Source organism: Octopus sinensis, unplaced genomic scaffold, assembly GCF_006345805.1.
Source record: "Octopus sinensis unplaced genomic scaffold, ASM634580v1 Contig18641_ERROPOS877441+, whole genome shotgun sequence".
Lineage (NCBI taxonomy): Eukaryota > Metazoa > Mollusca > Cephalopoda > Octopoda > Octopodidae > Octopus > Octopus sinensis.
In genome coordinates this window covers 1-20,070 of record NW_021835958.1, presented here as the reverse complement: position 1 = coordinate 20,070, position 20,070 = coordinate 1, and the positions used below count along the sequence as shown (strand labels likewise).

The window sequence follows — 20,070 nt, the reverse complement described above, 5'->3', positions numbered from 1 at the left end:
TATGGTTTTAAAAGACAAGACAGAAATAGAGATATTGAAGGAAAAACAAAAACTTAATAGCACAAAGAGATGAGATCCACTCGAATAATCCCTTATGCAATGACAGAACAATATACAACTAGTACTACAAAGAAATCATCATCATCATCATCATCATCATCATCATCACCATTTAACATCCGTTTTCCATGCTAGCATGGGTTGGTCCATAGTAGTAGAAGTACTAGTCCAGTGGTAATGATGCATTTGGCACAACGTTGATACTGCTACCTAAGAGACTGAAGGATATTGGAATTGAGACTTGCATTGTCAACTCACAGAAAAGAGCAATCAGGTATCCTGCAAGAATCCGAAGAAAGATTCTTGAGATTTGAGGAGACATGTCATCACCAAGACTCAAGACAATATCCCTGCTAAATAGTGATAGCATGTAATAGTTGTTGCTGTTGCAATAATAATAATAATAATAATAATAATAATAATAATAATAGTAATAATAATAATATTATTAATAGTAGTAGTATTATCATTATTGAGTGAGAGAACAGCACATGCCATCAAAGTGACACAGGTGTACAGATATATGAAGCTCAATATATCTATCATAACTACCCGTCTGATAAGGGTACACCAGGCACATGCATCACAACCATATGTGCATGGCATAGCGATCTCATATCAAGATAAACAGCACATGACCTTGCAGATGTAGCCTGGTTAGAATTTTCTTCATGTCGAGTAGCCCAAACTATTTAGAAGGTCCCTGACTAAGAGTGGTTTAAGGATGTTGAATGAAACACTGATGTGAATTATTCAAATCCCAAAGAATTCCACTCAACACATGATACTACTCTACGACTTCTGCTTGTGATCAGAGATGCACATTTAGTCAGTCACTTACAGATATGCTTAACTGATTAAGGTCAAGCAACAGACAAGCAAATCTGTGGTATTGAGCAGAATATTTGCTGTAACCCAATTTTTACACCAAGATGAAATATGTACATGTTAACACTTCCTATCATTTAAAATCAGAAGCCATGAGAACCACTGCCTAGTACTGCATCAGGGTATATAGTTATTATATTACAATTATTATATGAAATGCCGCCAATGTCAACTTTGTCTTCGATCCTTTTGAGGTCAATAAATTAAGTACCAATGAAACACTGGCATTGCTGTAATTGACTAGACCTCTCCCCCAAAATTTCAGGCCTTGTGCCTTTAGCAGAAAGGATTATTATAATTATCATTATTACTAAGGCAGCAAGTTGGCAGAATCGTTAGCACACCCAGCGAAATGCTTAGTTGTAATTTCACCAGTCTTGGTGGTATTTTGTCTCTCTTTACATTCTGAGTTCAAATACCTCTGAGATCAACTTCATTTTTCATCCTTACAGGGTCAATAAAATATTCAGTACAATATTAACCCCAGTTGAGCACTGGGGTCAATATAATCAACTTACTGTACCCCTAAAATTGCTGGCCTTATGCCAAAATTTGTAACAATTATTATCATTCTTTCCCTCTACCAAATCCGCTTGCAAGGCTTTGAACTGCTCAGGGCTACAGTAGAAGACACCTGCTTAACATGCCACATAATGGGACTGAACCCAGAACCAGGTGGTTGAGAAACAAGCTTCTTACCACAGAGCCATGCTTATTGATAATTTGAAATGTAATCCTTTTACTGATTTCATTGTTGTTTTTTCTTTGACCCAAAGTCAGAAAATAAAATGATTTTCAGTAAACAACACTGAATATGTACATCAATAACACTTATGTACAATTTCCACAATATTGACTTCACAATTCAGGACACACATTGGTGAAGTTCAAAGGTCACTTTCAGGATATGTGAACTTTCCCAATGTATTTATATAGCAATTAAAATAAATCTAACTAATTTTTCTTTTATATTTCCATACTGAAGAAAACTAAGGGCATATTACAAGAGATATTTTCTCCAGGCATAACCTGTAACTCAGTCTGCATATAATACAAAAGTGGGTATTATACAGTAGATATGGTAATTGCATCCTCCTATGTTCAAATGCTGTCTGTAAGTTTAAAAAAGAAATAAGTACCAGGGATTGTACTGGGACATTTATGACCTCAAAAATTTGAGTACAGTACTAATGTAAGAAAGTTCATCATCATTATAATTATTATGGTTGTTGTTGCTGTTGTTAAGGAAGTGAGCTGGCAGAAACATTAGCACGCCAGGCAAAATGCTTAGCGGTATTTTGTCTGTCTTTACATTCTGAGTTCAAATTCTGCCGAGGTCGACTTGGTCTTTCATCCTTTCAGGGTTGATAAATTAAGTACTAGTTGCGTACTGGGGTCGATCTAATCGACTGCCCCCCCCACCCCAAAAATTTCGGGCATTTTGCCTAGAGTAGAAAAGATTATTATTATTACTATTATTATTATTATTATTATTATTATTATTATTAAGGTTGTGAATTGACAGACACAGCAAAGAATTGAACAAAACGCTTTGCAGTATTTAGTTATGTCCCTTTACATGTGTTCCCATCGCATCCAGTCTTTTGCCTTTAATCCATCCAGAGTTAATCCACCCGGAATGAATAAATAAGTACAAGTATAGAGACAACTAAATTGATTATATCCCTCAGCAAGTTAATAGAATAAGTACCAGTCAAATACTGGGGACAGAAGTGGAGGCTGATATTATCAAATACATATATTTCTCTCTCAATATTCATGGCTTTATGCAGTTACTAGAAATCATTATCATTACCATCATTATAATTATTAATTACTGCCATTATTGTTATCATCGTCTCTTATTAATTACTTAATTACTATCATTAAAATTAATTAAAGTAATAGTAGAGTGAGAGATGATATCAGAAACAGAAATGCAGTACAATTTTATCAGAATTTAGTAAATGGTAACAAAAGCAAAATCAAAAAAACTAATCCAAAACAGAAACAAAAAAAGAACAGACTACCCTCATCTCCAACATTATGTCAAGGAGACCTGGAAGCAAAAGATAGATTCTAAAAGATGCTGGGAACTGGAAAGAAACTGTCTATATAGTCTAGCACAATTAACTGACTTGACATGTCTGAGTTGTGTGGTACACAATGCTATGCTACCTGCAAGATGAGTGGTTTTCTACAATAGCTCCATTGAAAAATGCAATTCTCTGCAATCACATATGCGTGAGTGAGTGTGTGTGTGTGTGTGTGTGTGTGTGTGTGTGTGTGTGTGTGTGTGTGTGTGTGTGAAACAGAGTAGATCAGAGAGGAAATAAAACATTTAATCATCCGTTAGCATGGAAACTGATGTTACACATATTTGAATAAATTGAACTGAACACATTGATGAGAAAAAAAAAAAAAGAAATACTACAGCAAGCAATGAGATGTCGGTTAATCATTGTATTCAGTAGAGTTATTATCAACGGTTATTAAAGATGTAGCAGAAAGGTACCGTGGTGAGAAAGTACATATTAAACTGACTATATTTAGCAGTTATTACTGGGGGGACTGTCACAAGCTACAGTGGTGAGAGTATATAGGCAAAACCAACCCCGTTTAGCAGTTCTCTGGCATACAGATATAACCAAGGATTATTAAAGATGCAATGAAACTCGGGCGTAAGCAGAATACAGTAGGATGGCAGAAGTTACAAAGAAAGAATGAAATAAGAAACTATACCTATAACAAACCTCACATTATTATTATTATCATTATTATTATTATTATTCTTTCATATACGCACAACAGATTAAACTGTTGTAAAAGAAAAATTCCTAACATTAGGCTACAACAAGTAATGTTAGAACCCAAAAAACTTCCTAAGTATCCTAGCTTTCCTTAATAACACTGTTTTTTGAAGCTGCACTAAACTAAGTATTATACCTATTTCCTCTATCCATCTGTTCAAAACTTTAGGGATAGTTCCTAATGCACCTATAACTACAGGGATATATTCTACCTGCAATTTTCATAGTCTTTGTAACTCAACGGCTAGATCCAGGTACTTTGCTATTTTTTGTATAACTCTCATATTGACTTTCTCATCATTTGGCACTGTAAAGTCAATTATCTGGCATTTTCTATTCTCTTTGTCTACTACTACTAAATCAGGCCTTTTAGCTTATATCACTTAGTCAGTCTGAATGTTAAAAATCCCACATCTTATATCATCATCATCATCATCACCATTATTATTATTATTAAGGTGGCAAGCTGGCAGAATCATTAGCATGCTGGGCGAAATGCTTAGCAGTATTTCGTCTGCCACTACATTCTGAGTTCAAATTCCGCTGAGTCAACTTCGCCTTTCATCCTTTCAGGGTCGATAAATTAAGTACCAGTTGAACACTGTGGTCGACTAGTCTCCTCTCACCAAAATTCAGGCCTTGTGCCTTTTGTAGAAAGAACTATTATTATTATTATTATTATTATTAGGACTGCTAGCTGTTAGAATCCTAAGCACACCAGACAAAAAGCTGAGTAGCATTTCTTCTGGCTCTTTACACTGCGATCAAATCACAATGAGGTCAACTTTTCCTTCTGTTGTTGGGATCTATAAAATAAGAACTAGTTAAGTACTGAGGTTGATGGGTAATTGACTTGCCCCCTTCCCTCAAAATTGCTTGCTTTGTGCCAAAATTTGAAAGAATTATCATTGGTATTACTGTTGTTGTTGGTATTATTCAGGCATAGCCATAAGTACAGCTATAGAGTTTAGAAAGTTTGCTTCCCAACCACATGTCTTTGGGTTCAGTCTAACTGTGTCTTCTACAATAGCTCTAAGTTGACCAAAGCCATATGAATAGACCTGGAAGATAGAAACTGAAATAAGTCCAGTGAGTGTGTGTGTGTGTCTCTCTCTCTCCGCTTCTCTTGACATCATGTGTCAGTTGTAAATGAGTATCACCTTCATATAAGCATTGTCATTCATTTCCAATATTCTGCCAAAACATACCTGGCCATGGAAAAATATTACCTTGCTTGGTAACAGGTAAGTGCTGGTGATGGGAAAGGCATCCAGCCATAGAAAATTTGCTTCAATAAACTTCATCCAAACCATGCAAGCATTTATTATTATTATTGTTATTATTATTATTGAGTGAGAGAGCAGTGCATGCCATCAAAGTGACACTGGGGTAAAATATACGAAGCCCAGTATACCCATCATGACTACCCATCTGATAGGGGTACACTAGGCACATGCATAACAACCATAAGTGCACGACATAAGTGCACATGCATAACAACCATAAGTGCACGACATAACAACCATAAGTGCACGACAAGATAAACAGCAAATGACCTTGCAGGTGGGGCCCAGTTAGAATTTTCCTCTGGTTGAGTAACCCATCCCACTCAAAAGGTCCTTGAATAAGGGTTGTTTAAGGATGTTGAACGAAATACCCCAAAGAATCCCTCTCAATACATGGCTATGATGCTGCCCCACAACTCTGCTTATGATCAGAGGTGCACATATCATCAGCCACTTAAGGATATGCTCAACTGGTTAAGGTCAAACAATTGACAAGCAAATCTGTGGTGTTGAGCAGAATATTTGCTGCAGCCCATCTTTTATACCAAGACAAAACAAAGTACATGATAACACTTCCAATCAGTTAAGATCAGAAACCACGAGAGCCACTGCCTGGTACTGCATCAGGGCCTTTATTGTTATTAGTATTATTATTACCTCTGCCTTAGCAAAGGTAGAGGTATTGTTCTCAGTTGTGCTTGTTTGTTTGTCCGTGGACAAGATGTTTCAACAATCACTGGATGGATTCAGATGAAACTTTCAGGAATGTTTGGCCTCACGACTGGCACAAACTGATTAGATTTTGGGATCAATCCAGTACTGGACAAGGATTCTGGATTATTTTTTCTGTTTTTTTTTACATAATTTTTGAGAGCAGTTGGGTTCATTTTTAGTATTCTTGTTTCTGAGAGCAATCAAATTTATTTCGGATTTTCTCATTTTAAAAATCATCTCTGGCTAATTGTTGAGAGGATGTTGGTGTTGCCTTGGCGGAGGTTTGCACTCTCTGACTGCTCTTGTTATTATTATAATTAAGAACCGTTAGCATACCAGATAAAATGCTTAGATGCATTTCTTCCGGCTTCATGTTCGAAGTTCAAATTCCACCAAGGTGACTGAAATAAGTACCAGTTGAGTATCAACTAGCTCCCTCCCCACTGAAATTTCAAGTGTAGTGCTTGTAGTAGAAAAGATCATTAAATTCTGAACTAGATTAATAACATTAACCTTGAAACACAGCATCACTATTGCATCAACAATACCAATAACAACAAACCAACATAAGAGCCTCTATGCTAAAATAGCAAATAAATATCCCTCAAATCACTCTCTAAAAAAGGATGCATTGGAAAATGTAATATTAGATACAGTATGCTTGAAAAAAAAGGTAAGATTGCATTGATGGAACAACTTTGATCAAAGATCTACCTGATCAGGGCTGACATAGGTCTAAACCAGTGGTTCTCAACCATTTTTTGCTTATAGACCCCTTTGATTCCTATCTAAAACTCAGATGGACACCCATAGCCATTCAATATTAAAAAAAATCTTATTATATTTTTGTAATTAAATATTATTAGGAATTGTACAAAATAAAATATTTTATGTATTGTAGAAGTATAACAAATTTATTACACATGAATTCTAACAACAAAATCTTATAAGAACCCTAAAGGGCCATATGGACCCTGTTTGAGAACCACTGATCAAAACGATGACATCAACAAAGAATAATATGAAGACTGCTTAGTTACCTAATAATTGGACTAAATTTGGATGTTTCATTTCTTTCATGATGGCAGCTTCTTCAAGAAAGTCTTTTAAAGCCATGGTATCTTCCTACAACACAAAACAAACATGAAACAGAATATTAAAATCAAATTCTCACAAATCTTGTTTCATAATAAATTTCTCGGGCAAAAACACTGAAAATTTCAAAGACTGTTTGCATTACAAGTCCACTTTTGATTTTTTTTTTAAAGTTTCATATAATGTTGGGTAGCCATGTATCTGCTCTGTAGCATAACATCTGTGTTTGTCTCTCTAAGCTCTCAATGCCTGGCATAAATCCACCACCACTGTTAAATATTATGCCTTCCCCTTAAACAAGGGACCTTTCACCTGTTCATTTTTTGTCTTGCAAGTTATTTGGTAACCTCACTGGTGTCAGAGGCATGAAAAAAGCACCCTGTACATACTATAAAGGGGTTGGAGTTAGGAAGGGATTCCAGCTATAGAAATGATGTCAAAACTGACATCGGAGCTTGATATAGCCCTGCAGCTTGCAGGATCCTGTCACACCATCCCACTCATGCCAGCTTGAAAAATGGATGCTAAATGATGATGATGATTACGTGAATTGTACTTGTTTAGCAAATGATTTAATTTGAGGTCATGTGACAAGGCTAAAACAACTACATTTTGAAAGAGTCATCACAGCTATGCAAAGGACACTAGTTACCTGATTGGGAATTGCTACTTAAACCAGCAGCCTCACCAAGCTAGCCTGGTGAGGAGTGTTACCAGAATCCCAGTAGAACAGAAACAAGATGTGTCAAAAGAATAAGGGAAGTTAGCACTGGGTCAACAAATATCAAATAATAGTACAGTAACATAAATACTTAAGAACAAATACACAACAAGGTAAGACCAGTCTAAGAGTGATGGACTCCTAGTTCTTCTCACTCAAACTCACTGTGCATCTGTTTGGAAAACTTGTGGCTATTAGTGGCCCTTGACAAATTATTATGGAGCCAACAACAACACCATCACATTATCTTCTATAGTGTGATTGATTCTTCCATTTTAAAAATACCTTCATCATCATCGTTGTTTAACGTCCGCTTTCCATGCTAGCATGGGTTGGACAGTTTGACAGTGGGCTGGCAAACCAGATGGCTGCACCAGGCTCCAGTCTTAATCTGGCAGAGTTTCTACAGCTGGATGCCCTTCCTAACGCCAACCACTCCGAGAGTATAGTCTTGGTAGTTAGAATATGTAATTTGACAAGATCAGGATCCCTAATGTCAAAACCACTAGAAAAATTAATGCTGTTTAACATAGATCAAAATAGATCTACCATCAGAGGAGGCTGGCTAAACTTGAAAACTGTAAGCCAAAGGAGATATAGTATTATAATCTATGGCTTAATTAAACTTTTTGGTTCTACATCAGTAGTCTGATATAACTGACTATTTCACATCATTATATTAATTTAAAATTTTTTTAGATTTTCAAAAAGGAAATATCAACATGAGTTTCAACGAGTTTTGAAATTTGTATTTTTTTTTTTTTTTAATTTGCTCTATTTTAGTTGTAATATTTTGAAGAAACAAAAAGCAAAAAAAAAGTATTCATCAAAACATCGTTTGTAGTGGTGCCAATTTTTAAGAGTGTTTTACCAAAAATGTCACAAAGAACAAGAAAATAACTAATTTCACAGATTCAAGAAACTGCTATCCACCCAACAATTCTTGTGCTACTGAGAGCTGCACGTTCTAAGTTAGTGGGAATTCAGCAAAAACATTATTCCTAAGACAGGCATTAAAGTCTTAAGGAAAAGAGGAGAAGTGAGAGGGTAGTTGCAGTTAGTGTATGCCTTTTCCCTGGGGCACTTCACAATAAAACAAGTAGAGCAGCTCATGCTAACCATGTTAATAGTATTAATAAGGAAATACAGTGGTGTTGTTTTTCATATTAAAATATAATTATAAAAATAATCCTTTATTTATTCATAATAACAATGAATTATCAGGAGACTTTAAAGAACAAATAACATATTAATTTGTGAACTTTCAAACAATTTTGTTTTCAAGGAAAGATTAATCACCATTTCGAGCTGGCTAACAATAGATATGAATATTAAATTATATAAAAAAAGCTCTCAACCTCTTAACATAGCTCTAAATGAATGATTAAAATACTTAGTGACATTTAGCGGATCTTATGACCTGAATGTCTCATAATGGAATTGGCCCAGGAATTTTGCAGTGAACCAAAACGGAAGTGAACGCTGCCTCCTGGAGAAAAGTAGCAATGAAATCTGACAATTAGCAATTAACAACATATCCAAAATAAATTGAGTTAAACAATAATTAACTTTAAAATAATATAATTACATGATTAAAGTGGCTAATTTAAAATACCTCCTCTCTCCCTAAAAACTTCTTTTAACAGTTATCAAGGTTATTAAGCTAAGTTTGTAAATCCAATTCAAGAAGCACAATGGTCCTTCTTTCTCTCTCTCTCTCTCTCTCTCTCTCTCTCTCTGGAAGTATGTGTGTGTGTGTGTGTGTATATATATATATATATATACACACACACACACATATATACATACATACACACACACACATATACATAAATGTATATAGGTGTGTGTATTCATGTTTATATATGTATGTATGTACCACTAGTTTCAATAATATTAATGAGGCAGGAGACAAATCTCACAATGGATGCAAGATGTAAGCAGATTGTCCCATTTAATTCTGGTCAGACAGTGCATGGCAGAAGTGTAACAGATTGATCTCTGGGTGTTTGCCAATAAAATAAAACATGTTTGATATGGGTAAAGAGTTTTCAGGACTCATACATTAGCAAGGATTAACCCTTTTGTTACCAACCTACTTGAATTTTCCCCCCAATTTCTCCATTATTTTTGAAACTAATTGAAGCACAGAGGTCATGAGAAAAATAATCTAAATGGAGGTTTGGAGATTTGGATGTAATATAGGCCACATAATGAATGCTTTTTGTAGCAACATCTAAGTTGTTTTCTGTTGCCAGACAAAATACTTCAGTGTTTATTTATGTCCATGTATGTTCTGGGTTCAAATCCCTCCAGGGTCGATGTAGATTGACTGTTCTCTCTTTCAAAATATGTAGCCTTGTGCTAGTATGAAGATCACTGTAATTATATATATATATCATCATCATCATTTAATGTCCGTTGTCCATGTTGGCATGGGTTGGACTAAGGTTTGGTGGAAGATTTTAATTCAAAACTTATGAAAACAAGACATTGTATTGCAAAACCAGAGCCAGTTTCGGCTGGGTTGGTAACAAAAGGGTTAAATCACACCATGCCTTAAAAAAAAAAAACACACTTATAAAAAGGTAGGTTCCATTGAATAAAAGGTGTGATGGTCACAGCTGGAACACCTTTCTTCATAGGACAGAGCTGGAAGTTAAACAATGACAATAACAACAGATGCACATACCCACACACAATGTTTGATAACAAGTGAAATAAAAACTATACAGTGAAAGATGTCCCAGAGTAATCAGTCCAGAATGGATCAGAGAAAATAGTTAAGACTACAGAATTTATACATAAATAATGTACTTACCTTGAGAGTTTTCACAGCTACTGTTTTATTGTATGTCTTCCATACAGCTTCATAAACGTCTCCATATTGTCCTCCACCTTGATGAAAACAAGAGAAAAGGGTCCAATTATAATTGCTTCCCTCGTCTTACACAATGCCCTCGTTTTGGATATATGTCAACCTGCCACTTTTTTGTATATATTTAACCCTTTAACGTTTAAACTGGCCGTATCTGACCAAAATATTTGACCAGCTTTATGTTCAAACTGGCCAGATCTGGTCTTTCACACCTATCCTACAGTGTCATTCTAAAAATAAACAACCACATCATCGAAATCTTGAAGCTACAAGATAATTTATGATTAATTCAAAGCAATGCGAATAAATGAGCTTTAGATTTGACAAAATAATCTGAATACTAAAGGGTAAAGATGGTCAGAGGAAGCGGAAAGGACAGAATCTGTGACTTCTTAAAACTTTCAAGCCTGCAGTAGATATTCACCTTCATATCTGTAGGTCAGTGTTTGCGGGAGGGAAATGTAAGCAGAGATGAAAATCCTGACGGTAACATTTATGAGATGACAGAACTGAATAAAATGTTTAGTATAGAAGAGGTCTAGAAAATGAGATACATTGAGTGATCATCAGAGATTGTGTGGCCAAGAATTTGTAACAAATGTACATTGCAACAACTACATTGTATACTTGTGGATAGCACATGTAGTAGATCCCCTCCACCACAAATCTTGTAGCTCCCCCGCATCACTACATTTTGAAGCTGTCTCTTTCAGTTTCCCACCACTAAACCCCTGAGTTGTACCATAAATCGTTGATACATTCTATAGCTGTCTTCTCTTCTACAACTATATCTAGGAGTTGTCTTCAACAATTACATTTCCTAGCTGTCTTGTTAGTTAGTTAGTTAGTTAATTTGGCTCAAAAGCAAATAGCAAGGCCATGTAGGGGGACATGGAGTTAAGTACAGGGTGGTGTTCATGTAAAGAGTTCAGGCCACTTGAGGTCCAAGACTACATTTCCTAGCTGTCTTCCACAACTACATTTTCTAGCTGTCTTCCACAACTACATTTGCTAGCTGTCTTCCACAATTATAATTCCTAGCTGTCTTCCAAGACTACATTTGCTAGCTGTCTTCCACGACTACATTTGCTAGCTGTCTTCCACAATTATAATTCCTAGCTGTCTTCCACAATTACATTTCCTAGCTGTCTTCCACAACTACATTTGCTAGCTGTCTTCCACAATTATAATTCCTAGCTGTCTTCCAAGACTACATTTGCTAGCTGTCTTCCACGACTACATTTGCTAGCTGTCTTCCACAATTACATTTCCTAGCTGTTTTCCACGACTACATTTCCAAGCTGTCTTCCACAACTATATTTCCAAGCTGTCTTCCATAACTACATTTGCTAGCTGTCTTCCACAATTACATTTCCTAGCTGTCTTCCACAATTACATTTTCTAGCTTTTTTCCACAACTACATTTGCTAGCTGTCTTCCACAACTACATTTTCTAGCTGCTGTATTCCACAACTATATTCCATAGCTGTCTCCTACCAGCACCTATACCCTATAACTGCCCTCCACAACTACACTCTGCAACTGTCTCCTGATAGTACATTCAGTAGCTATTTCTCATCACTACATTCTATTACTATCCTCCACAACCACATTCTGTCGGTGCCTTCCACAACAATATTCTAGAGGTGCCTCCACACAACCACATTCCACAGCAGTCTTCTATCACTAATCTCTGTGGCCACCCCCACCCCCCAACTACTACACTTTGTAGCTATCTTCCAGGCAATCTTCTTTAGCTGTCTTTCACAACTATATTCTATAGCTGTCTTTCATCACTACATCCTGTATGTGTCTTCTACAATTACATTCTGAAGGTGATCCCTCACTACTATATTTCTTAGATCTCCTCATCTTGACCTCTATTACCATCACTACCACCAACACCACTATCATAACATATACTATAAATTCTTTTATCCCCACCAACACCACCATGTCCAGTACTACAGCATCAAACACACAGAGCCACTGCATCCACTCACCGATCCACACAGCACCACGGAGAGGCAAGAATGTTAAGATCAAAGGAACAACAACATCAATGCTTTGATAACTTTCAATCAGAGAAATAGTTTAATAATAATCAGATTACATTATGAAAATGAAGTTACAAGTTGCTATGACAACTGCTGGCTTTCACCAATGTAGAAAAAGAGTGGGGAAGACATTTTTAGAGAACAATGTCAGTGCAAACAATTCCAAATCCACAGTTTCTCAACAAAGCTGACATGATTTTCAAGTTATTTGATACGACATTCAAAAATAAAAAATTCTTTTTTTTTTTTATTATTGTTGTTGTTGTTGTTGTTGTCCCAAGCTGACCATAACCTGACAAATGTGTTCTTCGTTTTTAAGATAATAAGGGTGAGATTTGAGAAAATTCAGCTCCCATTTCTTGCAGGCCAAGCAACCATGTAGAGGTTCAGAGGTTCTAGTTTGATAGGATTTAATTTATACGGTCAGTGGAAATGGTGTTTGCCCAAGACATTTTCAAACCAGACCTAATATTAATGATCAATCTGATTTGATCATAAGTCTGCTTAATTATAGGCAATTTGGGGCCAAACAACAACAGTGAAAAGATGTATTAGTCCTCATCCACTTAGCTTAAAAGAAATTCTAGCCAACAAAGAAGCCTCTTGCAGTCGCTCAACTTGCTAGTAATAGCAGCCAAAATACCCACATATTGCACCCTGTCTTAAACAAAAGAGATCATGTATAACCCTAGATATGGTATGCATGAAAGAAAAAAAAAAAGGGAGATTACAGATGGAATATTTCTGACCCGGGCCCATTTGATCAATGAGAACTTAGTTTTAAAAATAACAACCTAAGAGAAACTGAAAGTCAGTACTGATCTCTATATGGTGCTGTTAGAATGATCTAGATTTTAGAATAATAATGATGCACTTCCCCAGTTTGGCTTGGGTAGGTCAGCTGCTGCCGCAGTATTTGACCTTCTAAATGGCTGAGTCACCCTTCAAGTTTGGCACAGACCCAAATTTTATGGATCTCATAGAAAAATGGTGATTGTATATATAAGTACAAATAATTGCAAATGAAATATCAGTGATGAAAGAGAAAGAGGGGAAAGGAGAGAGGGAGAAAATGAGGTGGGAAAGGAAGAGAGACAGAGAGAGTGGAGAGAGTGTGTGTGCGTGTGTGTTAATCTAAGGATTTGTGTGTATTTTTCTTTTTCATAGCTTAGTCAAACGGGGAATGGAAACACATGTGACCTTTTTCCAGAGTCTGTATGACTGACGGAGAAAAGGAATGAAAGAAACAATGATTTGATTCATAAGTTGCTGCAATATGGGAAACCTGCTTCAACTCCATGTAAACAGAGTGGCCTCCCTCCACTGAAGGCATCCAAGAGCTGATGGGAGTGTTATATCAGATGGCAGATTAAGTCTGCCACTCAAAAACAGATTTGATCGACAGAAGAGGCTTGCACAAAGTTTCTGTCAACTGGGCTTAACTCACAAGGCTCCAGATTCATCTGAACTTGTGGCAGAAATTACTCATCCAAAGTGCTACAGAGTTGGATCAAACTGAGAACCATAGGATTGTAAAATAAATCTTCTTATTTATCACATGGCCACGTTGAGTGTGTATATGGTGAGAGAGAGAGATGAGGGGAATATTTGAGTAGACTATTATAGGACTATGGTCAGGTAGTTTCTGATACAGTTGGTACATCAAATGTTCAAGTCCTGTATAAATATTATATTGTGCTCCCTAGATAAGACACACATCTATCTCTATATACTTTGGCCAAGAAGTTAGGGTGATACCTGTATGAAAAACACACTGATGTCACCCTTCATAGTTGGAGAGTTAGAAATAGATGTAGCAGTGGTATAGACTGTGTACCTCAACAATTCATGTCAGCCACAGTATTAGCAGTGGCAGTAGTGGTGATGATAGTGGCTATATACATATATTAGTTTTAGATGTTGCATGGCAGTGGTTAATTGGATAAGTTTATGACACAACTGTGATTATCAATGATAATCAATGGCCTGTGTCATTTGTTCAATTAATCCTTTTACTGCAGAAATCAGATATATCCACTCAAAATTTCATTACCCTTAATTACAGAAAGTGGTTTATATATCAATCCATCTTTTGTTGAGACATGTCATGTTTGAAACTATTTTTTTGTTAAGACATATCAAGTTTAGTGAGGCAACATAACTTACAGAAAATAAGAATTCTATTTTTTTGGTAGATATTTAACATCATTACAGGAATCATCATCATCGTTTAATGTCCGTTTTCCATGCTGGCATGGGTTGGACAGCTGTACTGGCATCATGAAATTTAATTTCACAGTCAATGAGTTAAAGGACAATATTTGTATCTGCACCCAGAAGGTTCTTCTTGAAGGTGCAGGTCTGCGTGAAGGGGGTTTTGAGGAGGGTGGATGTAATTGCCAGTAGCCCTTGCTTGGAAGCCTCTCCTTCTACATCAATGTAAAAGGCAAGAATGGTACAACTTGGCACCAATGTTGTTATAGGCACAGCCATTCATCATCCAAAAAGAACTGAAACAGATACTGAATGTTATTTTGTCTGATACTCAAACAGTTCTGCTAATCCACAGCTCTAGACTGGTACCATCAACAACAATAAAACAATGCCTAAAGCAATGTTTGAACTCATGTTCACTTAGTAAATCTTTACAACCTTTTAATCTTACAGCTCAGTGATAAACATTTATGTGTGTTTACACATATTTATATGTATATGTGTTATATTTAGTAACAATATCTTTAACTGATACACCATTATAGTGATTACTATTAACAAAGCTTAATATCTTGGGAAAGACAAAAAAAAAAGAAATAAAAGAAGAAATCAGATATAGAAAGAAATTGCTGATGATGATGTTTTTCACCATTAGATCAGCAACATTTTTTCTATGTTGGTATCCTTAGGGATACCAGCATGGAAAAATGCTAGGGATGTTGTTAATCCAACTGGATATAACACTGAATATCATCAAATCAAGCTGGATTAACATCCACTCAGATATAAGCCTGAAATTATGGTACGGATGATTTAAGACATTACTAAATATAAAAATGTAAAATACATCTATATACCACTTCTCTGCGACTGTGTTGTAAACTCTAAACAAAGCTGTGTAAAACACAGACACACACAAATATGCATGCATTCGTGTGTGTAATTGTATTTTTGAATTATATACATCCGTAAACAACAATGTAAGAGAAAAATATTCAACAACTCTCAGAGGAGAATCAAGCCTGGCATGTACTGTTGACTAGTAAGATGTACTTGTCAATAGTGTTGATCATTTGGTATGTCAGCATGAGGTGCGTGTGTGTGTGGTTTAATTCTCTTGAGGGGTAGTTCAGTTTTACATTTGTCTTTTTTTTTTTCCTGCCGTTTATAGATACATACCCTCCCATATTGATATAAAAAGATCAATCGCCTTATCACTTTCTCTATACACATCAGCAGACACACACACACACACACACACACACACACACACACACACACATAACGAAGTGTGTTCTTGAAGGTTAAACATGCTCTGCTGGATATGAAAATGACGACACCACATAGCTGTACTGTTGCCAAGGTGATAGATGTCGTGTGACCCATAACCAGTGCAGGCACGATAAGACGGTTATATAACAATTGGCTGCAATGTGTCAAGCTGTGGAGATGGAGAAGAGCCTGACTGACAGAATGTTGCTAGAAATGAACAAACACCTTAAATGTGTGGCTTCTAAGACAGACATCGTCTTCCTCTAATTACAAAATATGACGTACCTATTTCAAACACGGTATATTTATTTTACTCAAGGGATTTACTTTAAAACATTACTGAAACAAGATTCAAGAGTTGCTTAATTTTGCCATCCATTTCTTAGCTATGGATTGCAACTAGAATAGAGTATCTTGTCTAAGAACATTACATAATGAATGCTATCTACAGAATACTAGCTGCTGGTAAACCATACACCAACAGTGGTTACATTATGCATAATTATTTTGACATGAAACCTTGGTGATGAATGGAGGAAAGTGTGACATCCCCATCCCATACACACACAAACGAGAAGGTTCAATGTGGTCATTCATTCTACTAGAAACAGCAGCTAAATATTTCTCATCTCTTAGATAATGAAGGACACACTGCATCATTAATCCTGGATATATTAAGATGATATAGTTATGGCTGGAATGTATAACATATATATATATATATGAGTGGCACTCCATTGGTTGTGATGACGAGAGTTCCAGTTGGTCCAATAAATGGAACAATTGCTTGTGGAATTAATGTACAAGTGGCTGAGCACTCCAGACACACAGGTACCCTTAATGTAGTTATCAGGGAGATTCAGCATGATACAATGTGACACAGCTGGTTCCTTAGAATTACAGGTACTGCTCCTTTTTTCTAGATGAGTAGACTGGAAGAACATGAAATAAAGTGTCTTGCTCAAGGACATAATGCACCACTGGGAATTGAACTCAGGAACTTACAATTTTGTACTGAATATCCTAACCACTTAACCACAAGCCTTTATTAAACACACACACACACACACATAGACAGTATATAACAGGTATGTAGACAGCATACACAACACCAGTATGTGACAGTTATGTAGACAGTTTATCAAACACAAATATGTGTTTGTGGCAGATACCAGTGTCATGCAAATGGCACATAAATGCACCCATTACACTTTCGGAGTGGATGGCATCAGGAAGGGCATCCAGCCAAAGAAAACCATGCCAAATCAGACTGGAGTCTGGTGCAGCCTTCCAGCCCTGGTCAAACTGTCCAACCTATGCCAGCATGGACAATGGACATTAAATGATAATGATGTGTTATTTCAACTATACCATAAGGTTTTGATAGGCATTCCTTGATGAGATTGCTTCAGTCTTAGAAACAGTGGAACCTAACTGGATGCTACTCAGACCTGATGAGACACTGTCCTGACATAACTAGACAATGTCCAGCCAGGCCTGACCAGACCAGACAGTGCTCAGATTTGAAAAAAAACAGTGCCCAAACCTGACTGGACAGTGTTGAGACTGACCATGTATTATTGTTAGGTATTATTATTTGATTCCTTACTTTATAACTAGTGTCCAGGCTGACAAAAGAATAAACAATGATGCAGATACTATAGGATTCAACTGAAAGGTTGTGAGAGAGAGGCTGTGCTATGGAAAAGAAAGGGGAGAAATTGAGGAAGTAGCAGATGATGTGAAGTCAAGGAATATGTGAGGAATGGTTAAGCTGAGAGAGAAATGGGGGAGGAAAGCTGGTCAAGAGGTGAAGAGTTAGTTGAGCTTACCTAGTCGATGCTTCATAGCAATCTCCGTCCTCTCCACTTCCCACTTGTCTGGTTCCGGACTGAAACCAAATACTGTTGGTTTGTTTCGTTTTGGTGCCGGATATAAGAGTGTAGTAACTAAACCATCTGCATGAATAGAATGGTGGTGAACTAATTCAGCCAACGTGTTAAATCTGTGGTCTGCTGTAACATATACCTGAAAGAGCAAAGAGAAAAAGAGAGAGAATATAATTAAGGGCTTCATCTTAACATAGTGTGTTTATTAAAATTAACAACAATTACAATAACACTTGATCAAGGTCATAAATACTAGGGGATGCTGAAACATTCCTGGCTTTAAGGGTGTCATGAAAGGCCCTGATTGGAGGCCCAACTTCTGGAATTCTTTTACAGGGCTTAGAAAAACTGAAGGACTGCTGCAATAAGTGTGTGAATCTTAGAGAGGAGTATTTGAGTAAAATCATAATTACCTGGTCCTCCTGTATTTTCTTTTACCCAGAGCCAGGAATTTTTCAGCTCTCCCTCAATAAAATTTCCCAAATTTGGATGGTTCTACTTTAATATAATATGAATTCACATAATTTCCATTTCTGTCACACCTTCCAACCATGCACATCCTCATCATATAGGGCAACCCTGGAACTCCACTACTACGTTCCTTACCTTACTACCCTTTCTACTCTGATCTTCCTTATTTTACTAACTAGGCATTAATCCTTCCCTTTTCCCCTCTCTCTTCTATTCTCCCTCCCACAACAATGTCTACTCTGTTACTCTCTCTACTATCACCCCGCCTCTTACAACTATATATCTGTTCATCACACCGCATTCTACCCTCTCTCATCAACTTACTTAAAGTCACTGCACTCACTTTTCTATTTTCCTTCAGTTATAGGGGCTCTTGAGGGCCACTTAGTCTTGCAAGTTACATGGCAACCCCACTAGTGCTGGCGCCTTAAAAAGATCACCTAATACACACTGTAAAGTGGTTGGCATTAGGAAGGGCATTCAGCTGTAGAAACCAAACCAAAACAGACCATACAGCAGAAGACAGTCTTCTCACACACCCACACATACCAGCATGTGTGTGTGTGTGTGTACACACACACTATGTATATTGTATATGAAGAGAAATGCAAACAAAAGAAAACAAGATAATAGCAAAGATCAGAGTTGAAACTGTCAAAAACGATACATTAGCAGTTTATTTAAGTAGCATGTACTACCTGAGGATAGGCAGACACATCAGAAGCCCCTATCTGATAAAATATTATTCTAAGAATATTTCTGAATCAACCTTACAAAGGGAAAAAAAAAAATAGGCTCAACATATTTCTGGGTTTATTATTATTTTTTTCTCTCTTATAGACATGATAACAGCATTGAAAAGTTTACAGTCAACTACATTATACACCCGTTTTATAGCACCCCCTACACATGCATCAGTAAGTTGGGATGGTGAAGAGCCTAAATTCAACACAATGATAGATTGACCTATCATTAACAATGATATTTTGCTGTGAAGAAAGCATGTGTGTACACACACACACACACACACACACACACACAGAAGCTTGCAATAACATTGAAATGGAAAAGAATGTGACTTGATGCAGGATCAGTGTGATGTTTATATTACTACATGATTGTACTTGCTTCACCTGGCACAAAACACACCATGTAGCTCTAGATAACAAGAGAGAGAGAGAGCGGGGAAAGAGCGAGAGAGAGAGAGAGAGAGAGAGAGAGAGAGAGAGAGAGAGGAGAGAGGGGAAGAGAGAGAGAGAGAGCTTGTTACTGTGGTACCATGATGAAGGAAGAGGGGGCTGGATGGAAATCTGTCAGAGGAACAGAGAGTTTGAACCAATGATAAAAGGTATTAGTGTAAATAGTGTTATAAGTATTGATGTAAAAAAATATTATCAATAGATGAGAGGGGAAGAGAGATTAGAAGCTGCTAGTGGGATGAAGACATTAAATTGTAATAGAGACTGATAGGAAGAGGAGGCACTGTTCTTTGAAAAGAAAAAAAAGGAAACAACAAAACAAGTTCAACAGACTGCTCTCCATGTATCCATGATAAAAACATAAATAATATAGGTCATATAGTCAAGTAAAGCAACACTAGTTTCTTGAGATACCAGCATCCAATAGTCTGATGCTATTAGATACAAATCAAAATCCTATCAATAATAGCCTAATTCAAAGAAGAAGAATGAAAGCAACAACAACTAGGTTAAAGA

General features: G+C 36.5%; 1 protein-coding gene across 1 annotated transcript in view; it reads right to left on the bottom strand.

Annotated features, from left to right (window-relative positions):
• Positions 1-18,071, bottom strand: part of LOC115231479 (tyrosine-protein kinase Abl) — a 44,663-nt gene extending 26,592 nt beyond the window's left edge. Inside the window, exons 1-3 of the mRNA XM_029801495.2 lie at positions 17,828-18,071; positions 10,396-10,472; positions 6,799-6,883 (exon numbers count right to left, since the gene is read on the bottom strand). Of these exons, the coding sequence (XP_029657355.2) occupies positions 6,799-6,883; positions 10,396-10,472; positions 17,828-18,071 (406 nt within the window). The remainder of the gene's footprint in view (positions 1-6,798; positions 6,884-10,395; positions 10,473-17,827) is intronic.
• Between the last annotated feature and the right edge of the window lie 1,999 nt (positions 18,072-20,070).